The 24,850-nt window shown below is 42.7% G+C and overlaps 3 protein-coding genes across 9 annotated transcripts; 1 reads left to right on the top strand and 2 right to left on the bottom strand.

Annotated features, from left to right (window-relative positions):
• Positions 1 to 236: 236 nt before the first annotated feature.
• Positions 237 to 1,766, bottom strand: LOC102707270. The gene is made up of 6 exons (XM_015841259.1): positions 1,684 to 1,766; positions 1,394 to 1,561; positions 1,076 to 1,231; positions 915 to 968; positions 688 to 837; positions 237 to 581 (listed from the first exon to the last, which is right to left on the bottom strand). Exons 1-6 carry the CDS (start codon positions 1,753 to 1,755, stop codon positions 237 to 239), a joined length of 945 nt encoding a protein of 314 aa, XP_015696745.1. The 5' UTR covers positions 1,756 to 1,766.
• Positions 1,767 to 2,325: 559 nt separating this feature from the next.
• On the bottom strand, positions 2,326 to 12,824 carry LOC102721123 (V-type proton ATPase subunit a1). The gene is made up of 18 exons (XM_006644903.2): positions 12,479 to 12,824; positions 11,308 to 11,352; positions 10,441 to 10,563; positions 10,222 to 10,329; positions 9,805 to 9,918; positions 9,551 to 9,724; positions 9,176 to 9,313; positions 8,523 to 8,630; positions 8,288 to 8,395; positions 8,042 to 8,190; positions 7,086 to 7,239; positions 5,571 to 5,731; positions 4,609 to 4,815; positions 4,332 to 4,515; positions 4,173 to 4,256; positions 3,360 to 3,553; positions 3,196 to 3,255; positions 2,326 to 3,012 (listed from the first exon to the last, which is right to left on the bottom strand). The coding sequence occupies exons 1-18, from the start codon at positions 12,617 to 12,619 to the stop codon at positions 2,808 to 2,810; spliced, it is 2,457 nt and encodes an 818-aa protein (XP_006644966.1). The 5' UTR covers positions 12,620 to 12,824; the 3' UTR covers positions 2,326 to 2,807.
• Positions 12,825 to 17,921: 5,097 nt separating this feature from the next.
• LOC102706992 (interactor of constitutive active ROPs 2, chloroplastic-like) lies at positions 17,922 to 23,624 on the top strand. 7 transcript variants are annotated; one of them, XM_040529932.1, is made up of 5 exons: positions 17,922 to 17,937; positions 18,021 to 18,459; positions 19,545 to 19,608; positions 20,716 to 20,887; positions 22,097 to 23,624. In XM_040529932.1, exons 3-5 carry the CDS (start codon positions 19,589 to 19,591, stop codon positions 23,468 to 23,470), a joined length of 1,566 nt encoding a protein of 521 aa, XP_040385866.1. In that variant the 5' UTR covers positions 17,922 to 17,937; positions 18,021 to 18,459; positions 19,545 to 19,588; the 3' UTR covers positions 23,471 to 23,624. The 7 variants fall into 7 exon arrangements, with proteins under 7 accessions (XP_040385866.1, XP_040385868.1, XP_040385867.1 ...); XM_040529934.1 differs by lacking the exons at positions 17,922 to 17,937; positions 18,021 to 18,459 and adding an exon at positions 19,053 to 19,260 and having other exon boundaries at positions 19,548 to 19,608; XM_040529933.1 differs by lacking the exons at positions 17,922 to 17,937; positions 18,021 to 18,459 and adding an exon at positions 19,273 to 19,444 and having other exon boundaries at positions 19,548 to 19,608.
• The last annotated feature ends 1,226 nt before the right edge of the window (positions 23,625 to 24,850 follow it).

The raw sequence follows: 24,850 nt of genomic DNA, 5'->3' as shown, positions 1-24,850 counted from the left end.
TTCCAGTTGGACCAGAAATGGGATAGTACCTGGCGTGCAGCCCATATTATTGTCATCTCTTTGGAATTTCGATGACTTGGAAATTAAAAATTACAATCATGCAACAACAGAGAAGCCTTATCTATAAATGTTAAGTTCAGCATCAAAATTAGCAACCGTTGTTTTCTTATCTTTTATATATATATATATATATATATATATATATACATACATACGAAGTTAAACCGATTGTTTTCTTATTCTAACGGCCCACCGTAGGTGAATTTACCCTCGAAATCGATAGGAGATGCAGAATACATGGATGGGGAATTCTCAATGGCAGGTAGATCTCGCGGAATCTTGGACGTCAGGCCATCTTGATCAATGAGTTGAACATTGCTGAATGATGCTGCTTTTGGATTAGTTGGAAGGTACCCGCTTCCCATTGGGGCCAAATGGGTTGTACGACTCACCGCATATCCAGCAACCCTCATGTAGTCAGCTTTGGTACGCAGGGTAGTGAATAATGATGCAGGAAAACGCCCAATTAAATATGGTTCGGAGTCTAATCCACAGTGCAGTAACCAATCTCCAGCGCCATCCTGGATTTGTTTAAAATTGGAAGAGGAGATTAGTGGAATGCAAGTCTTACCATTCTGAACATATTTAATGTTATTGTAAATCTTACAAAACATAGTTTTGAATTACCTTGAAAATTTTGAAGATGATAATATGTTTGGTTCCTCCAGGCTCTGAGACCGGATTAATGGAAATTCCTGGAACTATACTTGAACCAGGTTCAGGCACATAGCCAGGACAGTCTAAATTGTAGCAGCCCGTCTGCTGATGACTATCACGCTACAATACAATTGCAGATTAAGTATATAATAGGGTAATAATATGGCTACTCAGGCATACAATTTGAGGTGTCTTACCATCCAGCGGACAAAGAAATGAGGGTATGCATCACCATAATACTTTGGATAGACCTATAAACATGACAATGGAAAAAGTTGATACAAGAACCACACAAAAGCGATCTATAATCTTGGAAGAAACAACGAATGCATGAAAATGTAAGAGAGAAGGCAATTACATGCCATCCAACAACAATTGCATTGACATCATCACCCTTGCTGCCAATTCCAACCATAGCTCCACTGTTTTGCTCTTGGTCAACGGAGAGACCGTACACATCAGTTGTAACTTCTATCCCGTAATAGCTTTCTGAGTTCATCTCGTATCCTGCAGACTAAAAAGAAAATGGTAAGAAATGGAAATCCACGCCAAACCTTCTTTTGTCAACTGCAGCGTGAAGCCTCAACTCTAACTTCTAAGTCAGCCATGGATTTGTGATTCATGCGACTCTTACACCTAATAAAAGATAATAAATTACATAATATATGGAACTCACAAAGACAAAATAGGCGCCTTGGCCATTGGATTGTTGAGTTTTGATAGATCTATTGACGATCATATAGATTGAAGGATCCTGATGAAGTGAAGTAACCCTATCGTCCTTCAAGTCCTGAGAATACGTCATTGGTACTTCATTTCTTTGGGGATCACTGCCAACTTTATCCTAAACAAGTCAAAGGGGAAAACAAAATCCAAATGTCAGAAATTTGTAAGTTTCCATCACCTCAATTTTATGACAGAATCGAATACGGAGGGGTAACAACATATACAATTTCATAGGCCTACCTGACTTCCAGCTATGTATTGAGCAAAAATCAGGACGCACAAGAGCTCAATGAAGAGATTAACTTCACCCATGTCGATGATTGTTGGAAGAGATAAACAGTACAATGTTAGACTGGTGCAACGGAAACACCCTATTTATAGAGCAAAAATTGACAGAGGTTTCCAGCATCTACATTAAATTCTCAATCAAAATATTTTGTTTTAGGAGACATTAATGTTCCTCTACCATTAATATTTCCATATAGAAATGATTTTTAATACCTGCATTAATTTTCACAATGTCTAAAATTAATGTCGAAATGACGTGGAATCCACACCAGAGCAGCTAGGTACCATTCGATCAGGATACAACCCCCAAGATAATCAAGTGACACCACTCTGGCAACATGCATTGCTTATATCACGCACTCCCTTCCATTTTTTTTTTGTTTAACGTTTGCACGTGTAGGGAGTAATTCTTAGAGATAGGCCATGGCACAGTCCGGTGGAGAAGCAGGGGAAGAAGGTATTCGACGCTGCCCTCTCTATTAAGGGGATGATTTGGAAGGAGAAACACGCGAGTATTTGAAGCCACCACCAAAACATTGTCAAGTTGCCCAGATAACTAAATTGTATATGGATTGATATTTATTGTACACAATATTGGTAACATCTTCAGAAATCATATATGCTTTACCTTTTTTTATTTGAATTGACAAACATTGTAGTTCAGTAATCGCCATCCCTCGTTACAACCTAATCACATAATGATAAACAAGGACTGCAGCTTCCATTTTCAAGTGGTAAGGAACAATGGGACAGTCACATGGACAAAGTGTAAAAACTAAAAGTAGACGCAGCAAATCTACATTTCTATCTTTGTTGTTAGCATCTATAATCTGCTTCTCCACTGGAGGAACTGTACGAGACACCTGCCCTCTACAGTATTGCCGTGAACTTACAAAATCTCCTCCCACCACGCTGGCAATCTCAACCAGGATTGCACACATGCGTTCGGAAGAAACCCGGCGTCTGATAAAATGCTGTGTATTGGGTAAACCCATCCTGCTTGAAAGAATTCCACGCCCGTGGTCCAAAAATGGCAAGAAACATTCAATCTCTTTATATGGTGACCTTTATATGCATCACTCTTCATCGTCTGCTAGCAGAGCAAATGAAAATGGCATGAATTTGTAGCCATCCCCATGAAAGAACTTGTTCATAAACTCAACCCAGTGTAGACGCAGTGCATGAAGGAAGGCGCTCAATGATTCCATCATCAGCAATATAAAGGCAGTAGCAAAAGCAAAAACTACAAGCCCCACCAACCTCACAACAAGATTGTCATACCTGTGAACAATATGATAAATAGTGCAAGTAAGCAATTGTACCACTTTTGAATCTGAGTACCATGCATGCATGAGATATCCACGATTAGATGAAAAGATGAAGCTTAACCACACTCATATGAGAATATAAACACTGATATACAAATTAACAGTGAAGTCGACTGAAATCTGAGACTTGACTTACCCCCAAGCAAGTAACAGTAACTTCTCATAGAAGACTGTTGATAGCTCAGAATGTGCCAAACTGAATTCAAGACAAGAAAAAAAACATGAAATTCATGAGTGCCAACACTAGAACAGAGATCAACACAGATGAAATTTTGCAATAGAACGTAACAAAACAAAAACCTTAATGCCCAAAGCCGAAGATACGATGCAGTATTTGAGACAGCACCAAGTACAAATTCAATGGAATGTATCATTTGATGCACAAAAACTTCACTAAAGTTGAAATCATCATGATGTGACCGGGCTGAGTCTGGTTCAGAATCCGGATCCATTTCTGAGGTCCCAAGAAAGCGATAGGTGTGGCCTTGAAACCTCTGCGCACAGGTATATTTGATTAGCAATTCACTAAACAGCTGGCCACCACCTAAGTTGATTGGGTTCAGACATAAAAGATTATCCAAAAGATTTTCAACCTTAGCACCATTTTCAGTAGAGAACGAATACAAATCTCAAGGAACCTCTTAGTTTCTTTCCACCCTTTTGTTTATGGGTGGATAGTCTGAAAATTGTCTTTTCTAAATCATTTGGCAGTACATGCAACTATGCAACTAGTTTGTAAGCTGCTACATAAAGCACCTTAACCAGAATCAGCCATTCCAGTTCAACATCCATTGAGATAACTAGCATTGCAAAGCTCAAATCCTGGCGCTGCCTTCATGGACAGAACCGATTGAGTGTTCATTCCTTCAACTAGCAACCACTCTAAGCTATTCACTCCTGGCATTGTACTTCAATCAGGAGAAGTAGTAACACTATGATCCTAATTCATAACTCTAACCATTAGTTCACCGCATAAAGAGATTAACAATGAAGTGCAAGCAACAGTGGTTCTATGGTTGTAATTTATGCAAGCAGGTCTGACAACAAACCAAAGCCAGTCCTCAAAAGGAAATACTTTGTTGATCAACTATAAGATTTTTCTTTAAAATATACCTCCTTGTGACGTTTCTTCAAGATAAAAGGCTTCGGGAAGAGCATCCATGGAACAGCTACGATAGCCATAAGCAACAACAGTATCTGAATGGAGAGTAATTGTTAGCTGGCAATGAGATAGTGAAGCCTTCTTTCTTGTTATTAAAAGGTTATACAAACCTGGAGTTCCTTTTGGCCCCAAAACAGTTGATTTTCTCCAAGATCTCCAGCAGGATCAAGGAACATATATATCATCACATGATACAGATCAGCTTGAGAGCCCGAGCACCACTTGATGAGAATTAGGAGCGCTAAGTAACCAAATAGACTATTCAGAAAAATCATCTGTGGTATGAATTGATACCTGAGGGATTCACACAGTTAAAAACATTCCCCTTATTGTGCCCTTTAATTTACTTGCAGCAAAAGAAGTAAGTATGCAAACAAAATATAGCACCTTATGTCAAGAGCATTTCCATGAAACTTTGCATCAAAATAACTCAATACAATCCCCAAGTTCATCTGAGTTACACCCATCAATATAGACATCTTCATCTTCAAGGAGTTTAGAAAGGGTAGCTCAGATCGACTTCCACGCCAACTTGGGTCCACTCCAAAAGGATAAGGATCACGGACTTTGATGAGTCCGGCAGTATATGCGTCACTAAATCACACAGTTCAAGAGTGTTAGATCTTCAGGGACAAATCATTGGTACAAATGGTCATCTGAAAGTAAACCATGTTATAATGGAAGAATGCTTCATTGACCCACGTATATGACGAATCTAATGATTAACTCAAGATATTTCACTAAGTACCAGCCCTTCCAAAATGTAAATCAGATGGATATACGTAGTGGTATTTCTCTAAAAATTGAACAAGACTTAAAAAGAGTTGGTGATGGTGTTAGTGTGCCAGTTGATATCAAATGAATGTACGTTGCTTTTCTGGTTGAATATTTAAGCATGTGGATATGTAGATGTGCGGTTGATATTATCTTATTCAGTTTTACAGATCATTTTTAGAATTTTAAATTTTGGACATAAGATATATATTATTTTAGGAATCGTTGCAACTTATGGGCACTATGCAAGTTTAACAAGATCCGCCTATGAGCACAAGTGACCAGCTGAGGTATGCTTGTGTATAGCTTGTGGTTAAGATAATTATGTATATGCATTCAGTACATAAGTGTATTTCCTGCGTACACTAAACATGCTAATCAATAGATGTTCTTAGCAGTAAGGAAACAAAATGTTATCCCTTATCCTTACTCTAAAGGTCTAGAGACATAAGCTGTTGAAAACTGATTTGAGGTAGAAAGTACTATCTATTGCAGCAGATTAGAAGCTTAATAAAGTAGGTTTGTAGAAATCAAACAATTTCCCACATAAAAGCAAATCCAAATAATCATAGTACCTGCAGGTTTTCTCTCGACATTCATACGCTGATTTGCCAAATATATGGAATGGAACTGAGAAAAACTCATTGTATATAAGACCACAGTATATTGAGAATAAAGCCATCAGAAGAATAACATAACGCCCACCAAATGCCATTTCCATAAAGCTACCAAGTTTCTGAAGTAATGGAACATGTTGAAGGTGTTAGTGCAGGCCACATACAAAAGATAATAATTCACGTAGTTATTAAAAGCAAACAATAGTCTTCCAACTTCCAAGCATGAACAGATTTAGAGAAAAATATTCACATCAACAAAGTTTGATAAATTGGACATGGAGTGAGGCAACAAAACCATAAGCACTGGTTAGAGATAATAACATAGATACCTTCTGCATTGTAAGAAGGATTTCCTGGACTTTTTAAGTAAATATATTATAACTAAGTGGTTCATCGCAAATTTCAGGTGCATGATGCTTCATTAAGGCAGTGTCTCAGTGTTGGGTAAAGAAACTCCTCTGGCAAAGCTTCAACACATGTCCAAGATCGGGCAAATTCCAGCAAGAAATATTACTTTTACTAATAAATTGAGGGCATGGCAAAATTGCAATGCTCAAGATTAACATATTCACTGTGTGTACTATATAACTATTAGGAGATGTACTAGCTTAAGGGCTGTTTCGGACTACTTTGCTTTAGTTACTATGCAGTCAAGCACTAATATAATGATAAAAACCAGATAATATGTCCAATTTTTGAGGTTGTTTTCGATCCCTGGCACATAGTACATAGATATCTATGCAGCATAAAATACCAGTGACTGACATTGCCAACCTTTACCTCCGCTAGCAATGAGATCGATGCCCACAGAAAGGAAATGCTAATAATCCTTGACGCCATTAAACTTTCTCCGTATATATAGGAGTCCATTTGGAATTTACCAATAATAGTCCAATATTTTGTCTTATGCGTGATAACGCAAAATTGTATTAACTCACTGATGCCAAAGTGGTAAAGTGGTAATCATGAACAAACATGGTCTACTCCCTTGCTTCACTTCACAACTCATTCATTAAAAACCTACCCAAGTCGTTACCATAGGATAGAAGGGAGCAAGAATAGGAAAATAAAGTCAAGATAGCCGCACTGGGAATGGTATAGACAACTTAGGGGATGGTCAATTTGATGACTAAATCAACCATACTAGATTTTGGTAGTATAAAATTTAGGCGTTGTCAATATTTGGTACTATTTAGTTCGTTACCATTGCGAAGTTTTTGTGAAATGAAGACTCCAGAATTACCAAACTTTGGTAGTGGAGGCAACTTTGGGCAATGTTTGGATTGATATCTTGCTAAAGTTTGGCTTAGCCAAATTTTGGCAGCGCTTATTTTGACAACAAAGTTAACAACCCCTTAAATATAACTGTCCTGTCCAAACTAAGGGAAATAACATCTCCATGATCAATCATCTATCTAAAGATTTGTATATGTAATATTTATACCAAAACAGGGATGAGCAGCAGAAGATTACCTGTGAGGAAAGTTTCTTCTCACGAAGTATGAGAACACATGCTCCCAGCAATAGACATATACCATGACCCCAATCTCCAAACATCACAGCAAAAAGAAATGGGAATGTGATGACAGAATAGACAGCTGGATTAATTTCCTCATATCGAGCAACACTGCAAGAAGACAAATTCATGGTTAGCATACGACTGAGTTTTCACGACAAAAATATCATACTTCGTAGTGTGCTAATCATGTTAAGTATTAGCGCCTAAGGATAACAACAAATAGCATCACAACGCAAAGTATGTTAAAGTAGTCAGATAAGTTTCCAAGGTTTAATGAATCAATCTGTTTTTATGGTCAGGTTGTCTAGTTACAAAGGCTAACAATGCTAGAAAAATGTGAGCACTAAAGAAGCGACATTATCAACTACTCCATTCGTTCAAAATATAAGCATTTCTAGATTATTTAGCAGAGATTAAGGTTGAGGAGAAAAGACTTTGGTGCCCCTCATTAAATAGGGATGGTTGGGGAAGCAAGGGTTGTTGGTGGTAAGATGGGAAGAGATTTGAATGGGATGCGATTGATGGGACGTAATACTCTGAGTAGTGCTAAAAGTGCTTATATTTTGATATAAATTTCAAATGCTACAAGTGCTAATATTTTGGAACAGAGGGAATAGGTTTTTAAGAAACACCAGCTCAACCTCAGAACTATGATCTATTGTCACTAGGAGAAGAAGTTTGAATTAGGACAGAAAAATATTTGGGCCAGATAGCTGGAGGCTGGATCAAGTAGCTAGTACACCTCCTTTAACAACTGCTTTCCTCAAGACATCCATAAGCAATCATATTGGCATGGCATAGAAATTCAACATTTGAACAACATATTCATGACACTCTGGTTCATGAATTATCAAAACCAAAGTGTATGAATTTCATTTATTCAAGTTGACATTTGCAACAATGTACATACCCATATGCGTCAACAATCTCCTGGAAACCATTAGTAAACTTATCAGTTCGGAAGTATGTAGGCGGTGAATCAATAGTGTCCATCTCATGAAATATTATTCCAACTTGTGAATTACTGTGAAGTGTCGCACGCTGCAAAACATCCTTGATCTGAAATGCAAATTAGAAGTAAGATATATTTCCTTAAATTATCCTAAACGGAATTAACACAATAATAAGACTTTCAAATGAATGCAATATTTCTGACCTGGGGTTTAGCAAATATAGGACACCATCCTTCCCCAACAAGGCATTTCTTTGTGACATCAAAGTTCAGCATGTTCAATGTATCATATACAGCTTTCTCCTTTTTCACCTAAAATAAACATAAAAGAAGTTATGATTTGGAAATCCAGGTTCAGCACAAACACAGAAACACAGATACGGAACTTTTAGGGATGACAGTACTCAGATAGAAAATGAAAATAGTATTATTTGATTACCATGATTGTCCACCTCCATAATTGTGAACCTACTGACTCTAGTGCTTTGTTTCTATGCTGGATTCCAGCATCCAAAGTGGCTTCTAGATCAGCAAGCTGTGCTGATACCTGGCACATTTTCATAGATGTTACTACTGCATAATACCTCAACAGATAGCATATGTACACAAAATCAGGATGGGTAAATATTTGTCTCATATTGTTCAACAGGGAAAAAAACAAGGAGAAGAAATAGGTCATTACATGCAGATTATATATTTTTTTACGTCAACAAAGCAAATAGACACATGCTACAAAGTCCGCAGATTATGAAGATGCATAATATGTCATGGAATGGACTAAAGTTGAAAGCAAGACGGTTGTCCTGTAAATAAAAGAAATCTGTAATCATTGAAAGTAGGAACAACTTTTCCACAACTGCCCTTCATAGCATACCATTCGATTGGTTTATAATGTATTAGCATTTTGCAAGTTATGATTCTCGTGTAGCATAAGGACAGTTTCTTGCACTAAATAAATGGAATGCGGTCCATAAGACTTCCCACGAAAATAATAGGACAGATATGTATAACACTAAAGCTTCTTCCAATAAATTTCTAATAAGCAGTCAATCAAGCAGTGAATTTGTGTGCCAAATATGCAAATTAAATTACCTCACGAAAAATCTGTCTCTGCTTAACCATCTCCTCAGGAACAGGGTAGCAGCTTGCTCCAAATGAAGCGCAAATCTTTAATATTTTTGCTTTAGCCTGATTCCCAGAAAAGAAAACTACGAAAACAGTTTTCTCGACCTGACAAAGTAAAATTGAATGTTAAAACTAATGAGAAACTTTAAGGATTCCTAGTGTTGGATGAACTTGTTGCGTGCAAGGTTAGATTCCAGTACTACAATATGCACCATTTTTATTCATAAACCCAGCTTTCAAGGAGAGAAAAAACACAATAAGCATGTAACTGGAGGCAAAAATTTATCAATAGATTTCATTTAATACACAAGAATCACCAAGAGCAAACCATGGCTATCAGACCTCTTCACCAGAAATGGGATCAGTGACAGGTTCCCCTGCAGGTGCCTGATTGAAAAACATATTCCCCCTTGTAGCTCGGAATAGCATCCTCTCAAAAGCTAATGCCTTGGACTTCAAAATAATCCCACTAACAAACTTCACTCCAGAATTCTCCGAAGCCCCTAGATGTACTCCCTGAGAGCATTTTTTTTGTTAAAATTTTCAATCAAACAAGGGCAAGTATTTAAGGACAATTTTTTTTTTAAAAAAAAGACCTGTTCAAGTAAATAGGCATTTCCATCATCCATCTCCTTGTCATATATGTGTTCCTCTAGCTCCCGTTCAACTGGAGTAGCATGATTGTGAGAAGAAGCAAGAATCCCACCTGCCTGCAAGAAGTTATTTGAGGAAAATATGGGAGGAAAGAACAAGACTGGACAAATAGCAACTACAACAAAAATTTATGATTGCTGATCAAGGTCACAATTCAATAATTTAAACCAAATAAAATGACTAAACATCAGTTACAAACATCATGCTCTTGGCAAATTTCGTTTTCTTTCCTGAAGAAAGTTTTATCATCAGAAGGGATCCAACACAAACTGGTATTGATCTTTCCATCTTCCATCTTAACAGTCACAAAGAATAACTGGAAGAATTAATTCCATGTTTTAAAAGAATTGAGACACAACCTTTGACAAGACCAGCTTGAATTCAAGAAGTTCATTGTATGTCTGTAATAGTTTCTCACTGTTTGTATTCATCTCAAGCAGATCATTCTCATGCTCACCCAATTTTGCCTGAAAGAGGAAAGAGGTGAGTCTTTATTAAAACTATTTGCTTTTAGTTAATTTCCTATTAACTTCAGAAATAACAGAATCAAAAATGAAATAAAGACATGAGTAATGCACCTCTAACTCCTCCAAATCGATATCTGGTTGCATCACAGGTCGAACAGAAGACTTAACACCTGCCTTGTTGATCTGATCACTGAAAAATCTTAGTTTGCGTGACATTTCAGCGCATCGCTTTACCTGCAAGGGAATTGAGCGATATTTAACAATATCAACCAACTTAAGTAAAGAAGTTATTGAGCAGAATATTCTGTGCCTAGGCAGGAATTACAAGTGTCAGAATTTGTGTGACATGCACGGAAGCAACAGTTTGACAAATCATAGTTACAGCATCATTTAATTATACTGTGGTGGAACATGAATAAATAAAAGCAAGGAACCAGTTATGTATATTATGAAATCACAATCCATGGTGTCAATGAATCTAATCTGATATAAGAAGTTCCTCCAAATTATTTCTCAACATGATAGCCCCCACATGCTTCTTAAAAGCCAAACAACAACAAAGTAATTGACCATTCAACAGTCCCAAATAAGCAATGGCAGTACTCATCATCAAAAGACAAGGCATACTGTTTTCTTTGAGTTCTTTTAAAATATAAGGCATTTAGATTTATTGATGCTTCATCTTATTTACCCTCGTCTAAATTCCACACCCTCACTAACCATTTTCTATCTAAGTCCCTAAGCATTTAAACTATGACAGCATGCTCATTTAAAGTTGTCCCCTTGATTTGATAATCATCTTAATATTTGTGCACACTAAAAATCCACCTTATATTTTGAGGAGAGATCATAATCACCACGATATTCAAACAAAGGTCAAGGGTACGAGGTAGACAATAGCGTAGTGGAATAGAATAAGGTTTATGAAAAGTGATGTGATCAGCATACGAAAAATAAAAAGATAAAAGGTCAGAATACCTGATTGACAAATATACGCTGAAAAGGACTCTTATCCTCATTCAACTGCAGATAAAGAGGAACAAAGTTAAAATGAGATAGATGAGCAAGTGGGCCTATCTTCTTTTTTTTTTTTTTTTTTGCAAATCTCAATTGAGCCATTATAGAAGTAAGCATAACTGCACAATCAGTAAAAGAAGGAACAAGTTTCAAAGTAAGTGCTGTCTTAAGTTCTCTGCTAGGATGATGCCATACTCAAAATTTTTCTACGCCCTCCGCTCTACATTGTAAGACTCTCTAGCTCTGCCTAGATTCATCCATTAATCAGTGAATATGTTTTGCATATATGTCTAGATTCATTAGCATCCATATGTATTTTGGCGAGGCTAAAAGTCTTACATTGTGGAACGGAGGGAGTACTACACAACTATAACGATGAAGTTCAAGATTAAGTTTTCCTCTCATGTTTTTTTTTTCATACTCTCACTCATATCATGTGCATGAGTTCTGTAATCAAACTAAGCATTCAAAAGGCTTTTCTGAACACACATGGGGACTGGTGTACTTTTAAAATCCAAATAACAAGAAATAACACGTTTATTCTATTGCACCAATTCATCAAACAAATATTGCTAAATAGCAAAGCATGTAACTGTCCACAAACGGTACGCCAACACAACCGATATGTTGGTGCAAAATGGTACAAAACGCAAGGCACAAATTCATGCATTGAGACGAGACCCGCTATGATCAATAAAAGCTAAGCACATAAATGTATTTAAACCATCTCCACTCACACCCCTGGTTATCATAGGACAATCCTGGCACTAGCACATTGTTTGATTCACTCCCTAGAACCAAATGCGTCCATATGAACACCGCATTTATGTCCTTTGATCTAAAAGAATCTCTTCACCCACTATCCGATCCACGCAGCAGTCCGAACCAGCTCAGATGACCAAAATACGCGAGCCGTCGTGATCCAGTGGCACCCTGACGAAACACTAGTCCCCCGATCCAAGCACAGCCAAAAATCAGATCCAATGGGAGCAGAGAGCACGATACGCGTAAGCGGCGCGGGAGAGATCATGATTCACGAGGTTAGATCACACAGATCCGGGAGGGAGAGAGGCCGGATGAGGGCAGCGACGGGCGCCGAGAGCGAGCGAGCGACAGAGAGAGATGCACTCACGTCCTTGAACTGGAGGAGCCCGAGCTCGCCGAGGTAGGTGACGGCGAGGCGCGCGCTCTCGGCGGGGATGATGAGCTGCACGAAGCACATCTTCTCGGACCGGAGGTGGTCCATCGGCGGCAGCCGGTCGAGCACCCCCATCTCCCCCCGGAGCCGGAGCAGCCGCCCCCTCCGGAAGCTTCCAGGAGGTTCGCGAAGGCCCCCGCGCGCGCGCGAGGAGAGGGGAGAGGGGCGAGGGGCAAGGAGCCGGTGGCGTCTCAGATCTGAGGCCGCGGGTTCGGTCTCCGAACAAATTCTATTTTTCTCCCCTCTGAAATTCTGACGAAGCGCTAGTGCGCAACTGCCGATACCGCACGGACCCATGGAAGAGAGGGAGGGAAGGAGCGAGGGAGGAGGCGGCTCGGAAGGCGGCCGGTGGGCAGTGGCTGACATGTGGGGTCCCCGCCCCGCTGCGTGGGCGCGGACCGGTCGCGCGTCCCGCAATCTCCAGCTCGGGCCGCCTCGCGTTTCGAGGTTTTCACGCGGCGCGGGCGTACGGCGTACCGAACCACCGACCCTGTCGGCTCCGCGTGGTTGGGGTTGGGGCCGTTGGGCCATTTGGGGTCACTTCATCACGACTCGGGGGTGGCCGGTGATGGAGCATGAGATGGGCCTCCGGTGGCCTCGTGAACATAGTGGGCTCGTTCACAACTAAAGTGCGATTTAAATTTTTCTTTTTTACCTGAGCGTATACTTTCGAAACGTTAAACGGTATATTTTTAGAATATATATATATATATATATATATTTTGTAGTGAAAATTTAGATTAATCTATTTTTTAAGTTTATCAAATTCAAAACATAATTAATCATGTGCTAATGACTGTACGCTGATTAGACATGACGACGCTGTCATCTTCGAACGAGTATATACGGGCCGTATCAGATCCATTAGCAACTGGGTGGCAGCCCAATTCGATTTCCCGTCTGAGAATTTTGAAGGCGTACGTGATTACTGGATGGGACTGTTTATAGATTATTCGACACTTTTTTATATAAATTCTCAGAATTTCTAGCCATCCAGGTAGCTACGTACGGCTTAGATTTAAACATATCAAACTGTGTCACCGGATGTTAACCGCGTGAAACAATCTGCACGCTAGGGAAAAAAAAAAGGAGCAACTTACATGGAGTATCTTTCTGCTTGACTCTCGTCTGGAATAAGGTGTTGCGTAAATCTGGTCAGTCCACGTCTGCTCATTTTTAAATACATCATTTCTGCTTGATTACTACTCACTCACATCGAGTAGTTGCTGTAAGGGTATTCGTGGTGCAATTCACTCTAATAAATGGTCTTAGGCCTTCCTTGATGAAGTAACCCGCTTAGAAAAACGTAACACTGGATTAATATATGATTAGATTAATATATGATTGATTAAGTTATTATATGTTAAAAATAAAAACGGATTAATGTATTTTTTTAAGACAATTTCTTATATAAAAGTTTTGAAAATATGTATCGTTTAGCAGATCAATAAACGTGAAAAAAGTATATATATTGGTAGGATGTGTTACCGAATGTGGCCTTGGAGTGCCATGTATACTAAGCCAGGGGCATAAATTTTGTTTTTCTTTTCACATGCAAGGTAGCTTTTGGAGTGGCTTCAAAATTCATGATAGTCCCTAGTATTTTTTTATTTTAGTCCTTACGTTTTTTAAAAAAAATATGTTGAGTACTAAAGTTTACACCAAAAAAAACATAAAATCTATATATATATATATATATATATATATATATAATTTTTCTCCCCTCTTCTGTTCCACTATTTGCTCTCCCTAAGTGATCCATAGACTGGTGGAGGATTTCTGTATGACAAAACCCTTTCAGTCGAGCTGCCACTACCCCCTCGTTCCCCTCCCCTCTACCCACACAATGCATCGAGTCGAGGTAATTATCTCACACAAATCAAGGCAGACGACAATGAAGCGAGCTTGCTAATGGCAAGCGACGACTGCAATCTCAATGGGTTGTTGGCAAGAAGGCGACAACGAGCTCGTAGAGGTGGATCAGGGCACAAAAGAGGAGAAGTTCCTAAGGGTTAGTTTAGGAGTTGTGTCAGTATGATTTCTGCCCACTTCTCTCCTGACAGTGAGTTCCTTGGTGACTCTTTTCCAGGCAGCAAGGCTCCTTTTAGTCGATCCGATAAGGTGGTGCCTAGATCCGACGCTGTTAGTTTTTTTTTTGTTTTGGGCAAAGAGGGCTGATGTTTGAGCAGATGGAGGTGGCGTAGCGAGGCGTAGATTAAGCGGGATATCATACGAACGTAGGTCTGCACAACGTGTAGAGCAGACTAATGCAGATTTTGGACGTAGGGTGTTACACGTTGGGTGCTTGGTAAGACCGACATTTCTCTCGGAGGATGCCTTGGTTCGTGCCCCTGTTTTCTCTATGGCAAAGGTACTGCATCTTACAACTCTGCATAGGGTGCATGAATCTCCTTTGCACCTTACAACTCTGCATAGGATGCATGAATCTCCTTGAACCCACATAGGCCATCCCCTCTCTTTCACAACAACATGCCTCCTACATGGCGAGCTATGACCACTTGCTACGTAGGAGTAGTGTGAATGTCATTTTCTATACACATAGTTCTATTACTCTCTATGTTTTAAAACTATAATCTTATAAAGCTAAGCATGATTATTAGGAAAGTAAATGGAAATGATTGAGGAAATTTTATGATTGTATCAAAGAAAATTTATGTGGAAAGCATAATCGGATATTGGTTGTGGTTGGTTAAGACGAGGAAGCATGTGAATAAATAGTTTTATTTTACGGCAAAGGGTGGGTTATAAAAATAAATTCAGTTTGATATATATGAATGTGGTACGTTTTAAGGGTGATAAGCTGTCACTTTGTGGTTCACTACTTTGACAGACCCTCGTTGCACACAATCGGTAACTGCAGGACAGTGTTTTAGGGCATTCAAAATTCATGCTTTGACTGTGACCACATTGCACGAACGTCCTTAATTTCGTCTCCATAAACCGGAAGCGTATCGTGGTCAAGTGGAGAAGCTCAGGGTTATTGGATGCGCTGGAGCCGTCATGAGTTGGCCCATCCAGTTCGACGACCGTGATCAACCGGCCCATGAAAAGGACGTGCCGTTTAATTTTCCTTCGACCGACTGCAGTTAGAGGAGTCAGCTTCGTTGAGAGCATTAGCAACGAAAAAGACGAACTTTCGATAGCCAAATTAAAGGGATGGTAACAAATAAGGCTGAGCGCGACGCAGCTACAGTCATACAGCACGCAACAAGCTCGATCCAGTGATAATGATGCAATAGCGAAGCCCCTGCAGCCGCCGACGGCGACGTGGTACGTGATAAAGCCGAATAAATAAATACGCCATTTCCCCCTCCATCTGGTAGTGGTAGTTGCGAAGGATCGCGGCAGCACGAGCGGGTGCCGCGCGTGTACGTACATTGAATGCATACGCGAGAGCGATCGATCGATCGGACGGTGGCCCGGTGGACGGCGACGGAGCTAGCAGCTGCCCGTAGTTGTCAACGGAGCGGTGGATACAACGGCAAGCAAGCGATAACCAACGTAAGTTGTAGGAGCTACGTACGTACGTACGAATCACGGGACCCTTTCCGCCCACGGCCTGCAAATCGCTTGTGAATCCTGAACTGTTTCTGCGTGGTCGCCGTAAATTTTGTTTAGCATCTTTCAAATGTGACCGCAGGGAGCGAGAGACAGCTGATCGGCTCACATGTAGGGAGGAGCAGGTTTTCACTTGAGACGACGGGGTTTCACATGCGGCACCGGCGCGGGGTTCACCGCGAGGCGAGTTCACATGCCCGCGAGCGTTCAGCGCGCGATCCCCCTCTCGTGTCCGATCCGTCCGCACGGCGGCGCCCACCACCCGGGCGCGCGCCCAGAGCTACGGCGGCTACACGCGCGCGGGGGCCGCATTTTGCTGGGACATTTGCTGCTTGGACTCTACTATCTATTCTAGCCAGTGTCCCGCGCGGAGCAGCGGGTTTAGATGCTTGTCGTGTTCACGGACGCGGGCTGGCTGCGTGGTCTGGTCTCCGTGTCGCCCGCGCGTGTGACCGGTTTCGTACCACTGGGGGACACCTCCGTATGCACGGGGCTACCTTACAAAAGCCTAGGCCTGCCGGTCTTCTTCTCTGGCTGTAAAACGTCAGAGCATCTTGAGAATGTCAGTAATTTACCCTCAAAATTTTGTATTCGATAGAATGTCAGTAATTTACCCTCAAAATTTTGTATTCGATTTATCTAGGATGTATTTGGTTCCAGGGATGGGATAGGTTAGGACAGAGCCAATCCATCTCTGGCCCTGTTTGGTTGGTGGATGAGTAGGATGGGTTGGACCAGGTGAAAAATATTCCTCTTATATTCAGGTCCAACCCATCTCACTAAAACGGTGGGACGGATCCGTCCTAGGACAACCACGACACATAGAGGGGTGTTCATTTTATTTTAAATTTATTTAAAATATATTACTTATATAAATATACATTCAATTATTTTAGGTTATTCATATATTAATCCTAATATTTAATATTTTATTTTAGATATGAGAGGTAACATTTATCTCATCTTATCTCTTCAACCAAACAGAAAATAGGTCCAACACATCCCATCTCATCCCTCCCATCAAACAAAAAACAGGGTCCAACTCATCCGTCCAACTAAACAGAAAAATAGAACCAACTCATCCTATAATACAGGGATGGATCCAACCCAATCCACCTCATCCACAAACCAAACGCATCCCTAAGAAATATTGGATATAAAAGTTACACCATCCTCCAAAAGAAAGCTAAAACTAAATAAATTATATTAGAAATATATAGGGTCCGCCTAGGGATCAAAATGTTTAAGATTTTTAATTCCATCAATTAAATACGGTCACTCCTGTTGTATGATAATCTAAAGGCATGTATGCAAATCAAAAGGTCCATACACGTCCCCCATATGTATTGTGCACCTGTTTGATAGAAAAACAAAAAAGCAATCGTTTGATCAATAGCAAAAGTGAAATATATATGTCCACATCAAATATTAGATACGAGAGAGCTGATTTTACTCAAGCCTAAATATTAGAAATAAACTTAACGAATATGTTGGAGATATGTTTGATGTGTAATTCCTAAAATTCGGTTATAAGGATCAGTTTAGACACATCTTAAAAGATGCCCTTACAAACAGAATTCACCACGCATTTGCGGATTTGCCCCCACGCGGTTGATATTTGTTACTACTAGATTGTCTGGTGATTTTTGTCAGCTTGGCATGTTCTGGTAGAAAGCAGTACTATCGCAGTATTTGCGTGCCATCCAAAAGAAAGGCGCTAGGAGCAAGCACAGCACGCTTTGCTCTGCAGAAGCTTTTTCACCTTTCATCGAGCTAAACATGATGGTACTCTGCGCGCACTGCTGCTGCTATACGTACGTCTCTACTTCTCTTTTCCACTGGTACTAATGACAGAGCAGCGTACTCAAATTGCCAACAAGGATCGATCATTATCCAGGATCAACAAACCTTAGCGCGTGGCTTGGAGCGCGACGGCACGGCGCCACAGTATCAGAAAAAGCAGTTGAAACTGTCACAAAAATATTGTGCTCAAATCGAGCACTGATTATGCAGATTTTTGTTCGCATTGATTTCGTCCACGGGAGGCCAAAACACACCAAAATGATTGTTGTTCTTCCTCTTCCGGCTCTTCTAGCTGCAGCCTTTTTTTTCTTCTGAATTCTGAAATCTTCATGACCTGTCCCCTTCCCGCCTTATTTAAAGAGCATGACATCCTACTTGCCTACAGCTCCGCATCACCTTGGGCAATGGCTATCCAAGGCATGGTGAATTGGTAGGGAGGCCAAGCCGAGCATAGCTGCGTAGGAGAGGAGAGGAGAAGAAGGCATCTCCCAGCTCATTGCGTGTTCCTAGCTAGCTTCCCCAGGCTAGCTGAGGTGAGGCTTCTTCATTCGGTTTCGTTTGCTCCTTTTTTCTGAACATCTTGCTACATCGTGGGTGGTTACATCATTCATGGCATGATCCAATCAGCCACAAATGTTTCGCCGCCTCTCCGCTGGGATTGGTAGCATTGGTTACTGCCACTCAGCATGCATTTTCTGGTTTCCTTGTTGAAGCAATCTCCAATTTCGCCGTTCCTCTCGTAGTATAATGTTCTGATGTCCAAGCCTAGCACCTACCTGCCTTGTTTAGCTGACAAGCTTTGCTTCTTTATCCAGATACACAAGCTGTAAAGCTCTGTGTTTTGAGTCTTGTCTCATCGCCATCAGTCGTCTGAAGACCAGCTCACATGCATACGTGGCCATCTAATTAGTTATTCCGGCCGGGGGGAGTTAAACCAGTGACAAAGCAAGTGTCTTTTGTTTTCGCTGCAGTGCTTTGCGAAGCTGTGCCAATGAAAGGTGTGTGTCATTTGGGGTTTGCAGCTGTCATTTTGGCTATGTCCTGCAACTACTTTTGCACCATCGCCATGCATGATTCAGTTGAGTAAGGCGAAAGAGAGAGCGAACAAAAGGGGAAGCCTTGGGGTGGTGGATTCTTGCTTGCTTCAGGCCTACCTTTCTGCAGCCTTAAGTTTGGTGGTTGTAGTGGTGTGTGTGTATAATGCGTTATCTTCCAAGGGACCATGTAGGCCTCTAGTAGTGATCATGAGAGCCATCACCGCCCGTGGCAAAGCTTAAAGAATCGGATTGCCCCTCGCCCCCCTCCCATCACCATGTGTCATCTCCCAGTTTAAGGTTGGCCATATAAGTATTAAAAGCCACTCTGCTGTGTCCTTGTGGTTGGCTAAATGGTTGGAGTACTAGTCAGTGCCAGATTAGCCGGGCAAGCAAGCAGGAAATGATGCTGCCTTGCATTGCCCACTATCTAGCTGCGTTGTTCATGTGATGTTATCGAGTGTTTTGTTCATCTTGTAGCTAGGTCTCTGGGCTCTCCTCCTTCTCTAAATTTGTTTGAAAGAGAGGGAGTTGGACACTCATCTTTTTTTTTTCTTTATTTGACTTCATCAGCTTTGTTGTAGGAGACCTTGGTGTTGCTGTGGTTCTGAATTCTAGAGATATAGCCATGCAGACAGCCAAGATAAGGTTTGCTTCCATTCATTTCATCCCCTTCCCTGCTACATTCCATGTGCAATTTGGTGATTGCTGCATACATGCTCTTTTTTTAATCTCCCTATGATCACGCTATGTGATGTTAGATTCCCTTCTCCATCTCCAGCCGTTGAATCAGGCTTAATTAGTCAATGTGCATGCATCGGTTTTGTTAATGCAAATGTTCTCTGATCTGGCCTTCAGTTCGGCTACCACAGCCCATATTACGAGTTCTATTTTCCACTATCAACTGAGCACCACATAAAGGTTCAGAGGCAAAAAAAAAAAAAACTCTTTGCTCAGGGGAGTTCAAACTGATTGCAGCCATGGCTGATGGCACTGGTCTATGATATGGGAGTTTGCGATTGGGGCTGCTCTAAACTACGATTTCCTCCATACCACGTCCTGCCTGTCACCCGTTTAAAAATGGAGGATTTTTCCTCTTGGAGGCAAAGAAGAGAACAAGTTTTCAAATCGGGGCGCATGCATGTGACCGTGACTGCTCCGCAGATAGCTCCATCGCATTGCACAATGCCCCCCTGTCTTGTTCTTGAGCTCGGCGCCAAGGCGGGGGCGGTGGTCCACTTGTCGCTAACCACATCTGTAAAGCCCCGCCCTTTTGATCCCGTGCTTGCACACCGGGAGATTAACTTAATGCCATTGCCGCTGCTCCTTTTCTCGGTTCCTGCCTCTCCGCTAGGCTGCTCGCTCCCCTTCTCCTCCACTTCGCTCCTTTCGGCCTCGGATTCTTCGGTGTTCTTCCCACCATTGCGTCTCTCGGTTTCTCTGCATCCGGTTTGAGCTGGAAATCTTGAGCCATTCCGGATTTCATTTCAGAAGGAATCCACAGTGTGGATTGGTTCACTACTTGTTCTGGTTGAGGTTTCTATCTTTTGCTGCCGTTTGGTATGAGGAGGGAAACTGAAATCTCCTGCTTGTTATAACCATGCTATCTCTGAACAAAATGCATTTTCTCAAGCTGTATTCCAGCAGTACGAGCGGGAGGTAAAGCGCTTCAGTGTTGAAGCTGAAGCCTGCATGCCCTGTGATTCTTGCGGCTTTTCTGAATCTCACTTGATGATGTGTTTCTTTGGCATGAAGGAATGGCTCCTTGGAACACCCTACCCGGACGTCTCCCCAGGGAGCCACCAAGACGGGCCGGCCGGCGAGGGGGGCCGGGCCGGACTCCGCCGCCGACAGGCCGTCGACCAAGTCGCCCACCGGGAGGAGCCCCAAGGTGGAACGCCGCATGACGATGAGCGCGGAGAGAGAGGTATCTGACGCACCCCCTGTACTGTTCACTGTTCAGTACACTCTTCTTGTAGCTGTTCCATTTCGAACTAGAGCTTCAGTACTGCGGTTTGGTAGAAGTACAACTGCTCCGGCATGTGAGTGAATGGGAAATTTTGTCAGGTTACAAGTGCTTCAACGATCGTCGTCTGTTCATAAATGCCACATATATTTTTGTTTTCGTTTTTTTTCCTCTTATAGGTAGTGTGTTCTGTGTGGACACTTTGGGACACCTTCTCAATTAGTAGTAGTAGTTGGCTCTTGGTCTCTCTCTTGATGGAGCACACTGTCAATTTACACCGAAGCAGACAGAAACCCATAAGGTGTTTGGTAGCTTAATTCAGTGGTCCGGGATATTAAACGGTTAGCCAATTTTATATGTATTGAAGCCCCTGTCAGAGTTATGAAAAAGGTGAATTGAGATCAGACTTGTTTAGCTGGAAGAAATAACAGTGGATTTTGATTCATAAGTATTAATTCCTACAAGTGGCATCTTATATGTAGAAATGAAGTATAAGAAAACTAAAGAAAATCTGCCACTGCTACTAGGTGTAGTGAGGAAATCTTGTATGAAATTTATTGGAAAATTCATACGGATTGACGTGTGAATGCATCCATATTCCGTCCTTTTTCATATTTCGGTAGATTAAAATTTCTCCAAACCGAACAGCCCTTAAAAATTATCCAGAAACAATGTACTATGTTCTAGCAATCAGTGAGTGCAGGTTAGGTGGAATTAGCAAACACCGAGGAAATTATTGATTTGGACAGGGAAGCTGTAATTGGCATCAGCAATTCAGCATCATATTTTTGTGCTGCTGGTTGTGTTTCTGACTGATAGCAAAAGGTTAACAAGCTGGGTTAGCACATTTTTATGAATGCAAATATGAATTTACGTTGGTTGCATTATTCCCTTTTTCCAGTGGTCACATATTCCTTACAGATGTATCCAATGGATAACTCCATTTCCAATTAATAATATGAGTCCTATATTGGAAATGGCCAAATGGGAATATGGAGTTTTAAGGCTCAAAACTAGTGATGCATGACAATACTACTAGACAAGAGCAATCTGTCCGGTACTTAATTCAAGCTACTAAATATTATTAATTACGTTGTTGTGGAAATTGACGGGTTTGATGAGCACTAATATTGTCGGCATTTTGTGTTCCTGTGCGATGAATATAACCAGAAAAGGAGGCCACCGACGAAGCTATCGGAGATGGAGTCCCAGCTCTCTCAGCTGCAGGACGAGCTCAAGAAAGCCAAGGAACAGCTGCTCTCCACCGAACACTCCAAGCGCCGCGCCCTGCAGGAGGCCGAGGACGCCAGGGCGCGGGCGGCGGCGGCGTCCGCGCAGGTGCGCGACTCCGAGGCGCAGCTCGCCGAGCTCTCCTCCGCCGAGGAGACCCGCCTCCACGAGCTGCGCCGGCTGTCCCAGGAGCGCGATCGCTCGTGGCAGTCGGAGCTGGAGGCCATGCAGAAGCAGCACGCCGCGGACTCGGCGGCGCTCGTCGCGGCCATGAGCGAGGTGCACCGCCTCCGCGTGCAGCTGGCCGCCGCGGCCCGCGCCGACCGCAAGCAGGACGTGGTGGAGGCGATGGCCACCATCGACGAACTCAGGGTGAAGCTGAAGGCGAGCGAGGAAGCCGAGGCGCAGGCGCGCGCCCTGCACGAGGAGTGCAAGCAGCAGCTGGAGGCGAGCCGCGCCACCATCGATTCGCTGCTCACGGACGGCTCCAAGCTGATGGATTCCTTCAGCCTCGTGGTGAAGGAGCTCGAGGAGTCCCGAGCCAAGGTCAAGGCTCTCGAGGAGGAGATCACGGAGACGTCGGCGGCGAAGGCCGGCGAGCGTTGCAACTGTTCGGCATCCGCCTCGGCCTCGGAGGTCGCTGAGCTGAGGTCGGAGTTGGAGTCCACGGAGGCCAGGCACCAAGAAGAGCGGATCCTAAGCACAGTGGAGACGCAGTGCGCCTACGAGCTCATGGACCAGATCAAAATGGAGTCCGACCTGCGACACGGCAAGCTCGCCGCGGCGCTCGAGAGCGCCAAGTCCGAGGTCATCTTCCTCAAGGCGAGCCTCTTCGACAAGGACTCAGAGCTGCGGCGCGCCCTGGACGCGAACAAGAAGCTCCAATCCGAGACGACGAGAGCGGGCAGCACGGACCACGAGCTGAAAGCGCAGCTGCAGGGCGCGCTCCAGGAGATCGGGCAGCTGAAGCTCGAGCTGCAGCAGTACACCTCCGGGAGGGCCTCGACGAAGGCGACGGATGCCGACGCGGCGGCGGCGGCGGCGGAGGCGGCGAAGAAGGGGGAGATGGAGGCCGAGCTGAGGCGGCTGAGGGTGCAGGCCGAGCAGTGGAGGAAGGCCGCCGAGACCGCCATGGCGCTGCTCACGGTGGGCAAGGGCGGCAGCAACGGGAAGGTGGTGGACCGGAGCGAGTCGCTCGAAGGCGGCGGCGGCGGCGGCAAGTACGCGGGCCTGTGGGACGAGCTCGACGACGACGCGGCGGCCAGGAAGAACGGCAACGTGCTCAGGCGGATCAGCGGCATGTGGAAGAAGTGAGGCTGATCACTTCGATCAGTATCAACTGATCATATTTCCTCGTGTAGTAATTGTTTTTTGCCGGGTTGCTTTGGTACAAAAAGGAAAAGGAAAAAAACCATAGGAGTGCTTGTACTTGGTTGGGTTAATACGTGGTATATGAAGGGTTAATTCATCCGGGCTTGGCAGGTTGGATTAGGCTTTTAGCCTGTGCCAAACACATCAACAAGCTTCATCGATTCTTGATTCTCCGTCGAAACTGTTCTTTCGCGCGTGATTCAAACAATCCAGCCCATTTGCTCCTCTCCAGCCCATTTATCAGTCCAAGCGTGAGTAAAGCCCATTTCACCGAATCAGCAAAAGCATCATCAACTTTTTTTTTTCGTCAGGACATGAGCACCGGACCTTCAGGTTGCTGGCTGCCTGCCACTCTCGCTTTGGACTGATGTAACAATCCGGCAATCCCATGGTAGTGAACTACTATAGCAACAGCAGCAGAACTGCAGAAGGGAGGAAGAAGAAGAAGAAGAGGAACCCATGCTGGCCATGCATTGGGCGATGGCGATCGATCAGCATCCATGTCGTCAGGCAGAGGCAGAGGCGGCAGCATTATCCATGCGGATCCCGGCGCGCGCGGCCCATCCCATGATCCCATCACGCAGCAGAGAGGAACAGTTTGTAGTGGCGCATTATTATTGGCGTCGCCGCCTGTGGGCACATGAGACCCATGGCCCGCGAGGGCCCCTTGCTACTCCACGCCCTCCCCCATGATCTGCACCCTGCAACGAAACGAACGGACCCTGTGAGAGTCTCTATGTCCGTAAAAGTCCACGTTACAGTAGCGATTGTTTAGGTTTTTTATATGAAAAAGCGAAACAATATATTTATAAATAAAAAGTAATTTGTAACTTATATATATATATTTTTATCGATCTAAAAGTCAATATTAAAAAATAAACATCGATGAAAAACCCCAAAATCAATTTAGTTGAAAATTCAATCTTTAACATATAAGCATACGCTGAAACGAAAAGAATGAGGTGTATCATTAGTTCACGGTAGGCTTGGTTGGAGTCTTGGAGATGTGGATGTTGGCATGTAGGCCGGGTGTTATGTGGATTACTATTGTTTGGTTGCTTGTCTCAATTTACCAAGCTAAATCTTAGTCATGTCAAACATTCGTAATCAAATGTTTAGTTTATATTCCACTTATAATTGGCTACACTTCTTAACTTACGTGTGATCCCACATATTATTGAGATATTATTTGGCTAAATTTGTAAAAGGTGTGGCCATCGTTTTGTTGGCCATATTTTTTTGCCGCAAGCCACATTTTATCCAAGGTGGGGTTTGAAAAGGTTAGCCATCAACCAAGTATCTATGTTCCATTGTTTTATTGTT

The sequence above is a fragment of the Oryza brachyantha genome, chromosome 1 (assembly GCF_000231095.2).
Source record: "Oryza brachyantha chromosome 1, ObraRS2, whole genome shotgun sequence".
NCBI classification, from domain to species: domain Eukaryota; kingdom Viridiplantae; phylum Streptophyta; class Magnoliopsida; order Poales; family Poaceae; genus Oryza; species Oryza brachyantha.
The sequence above is the reverse complement of the archived record's forward strand: the minus strand, read 5'-3'. Positions and strand labels throughout refer to the sequence as shown.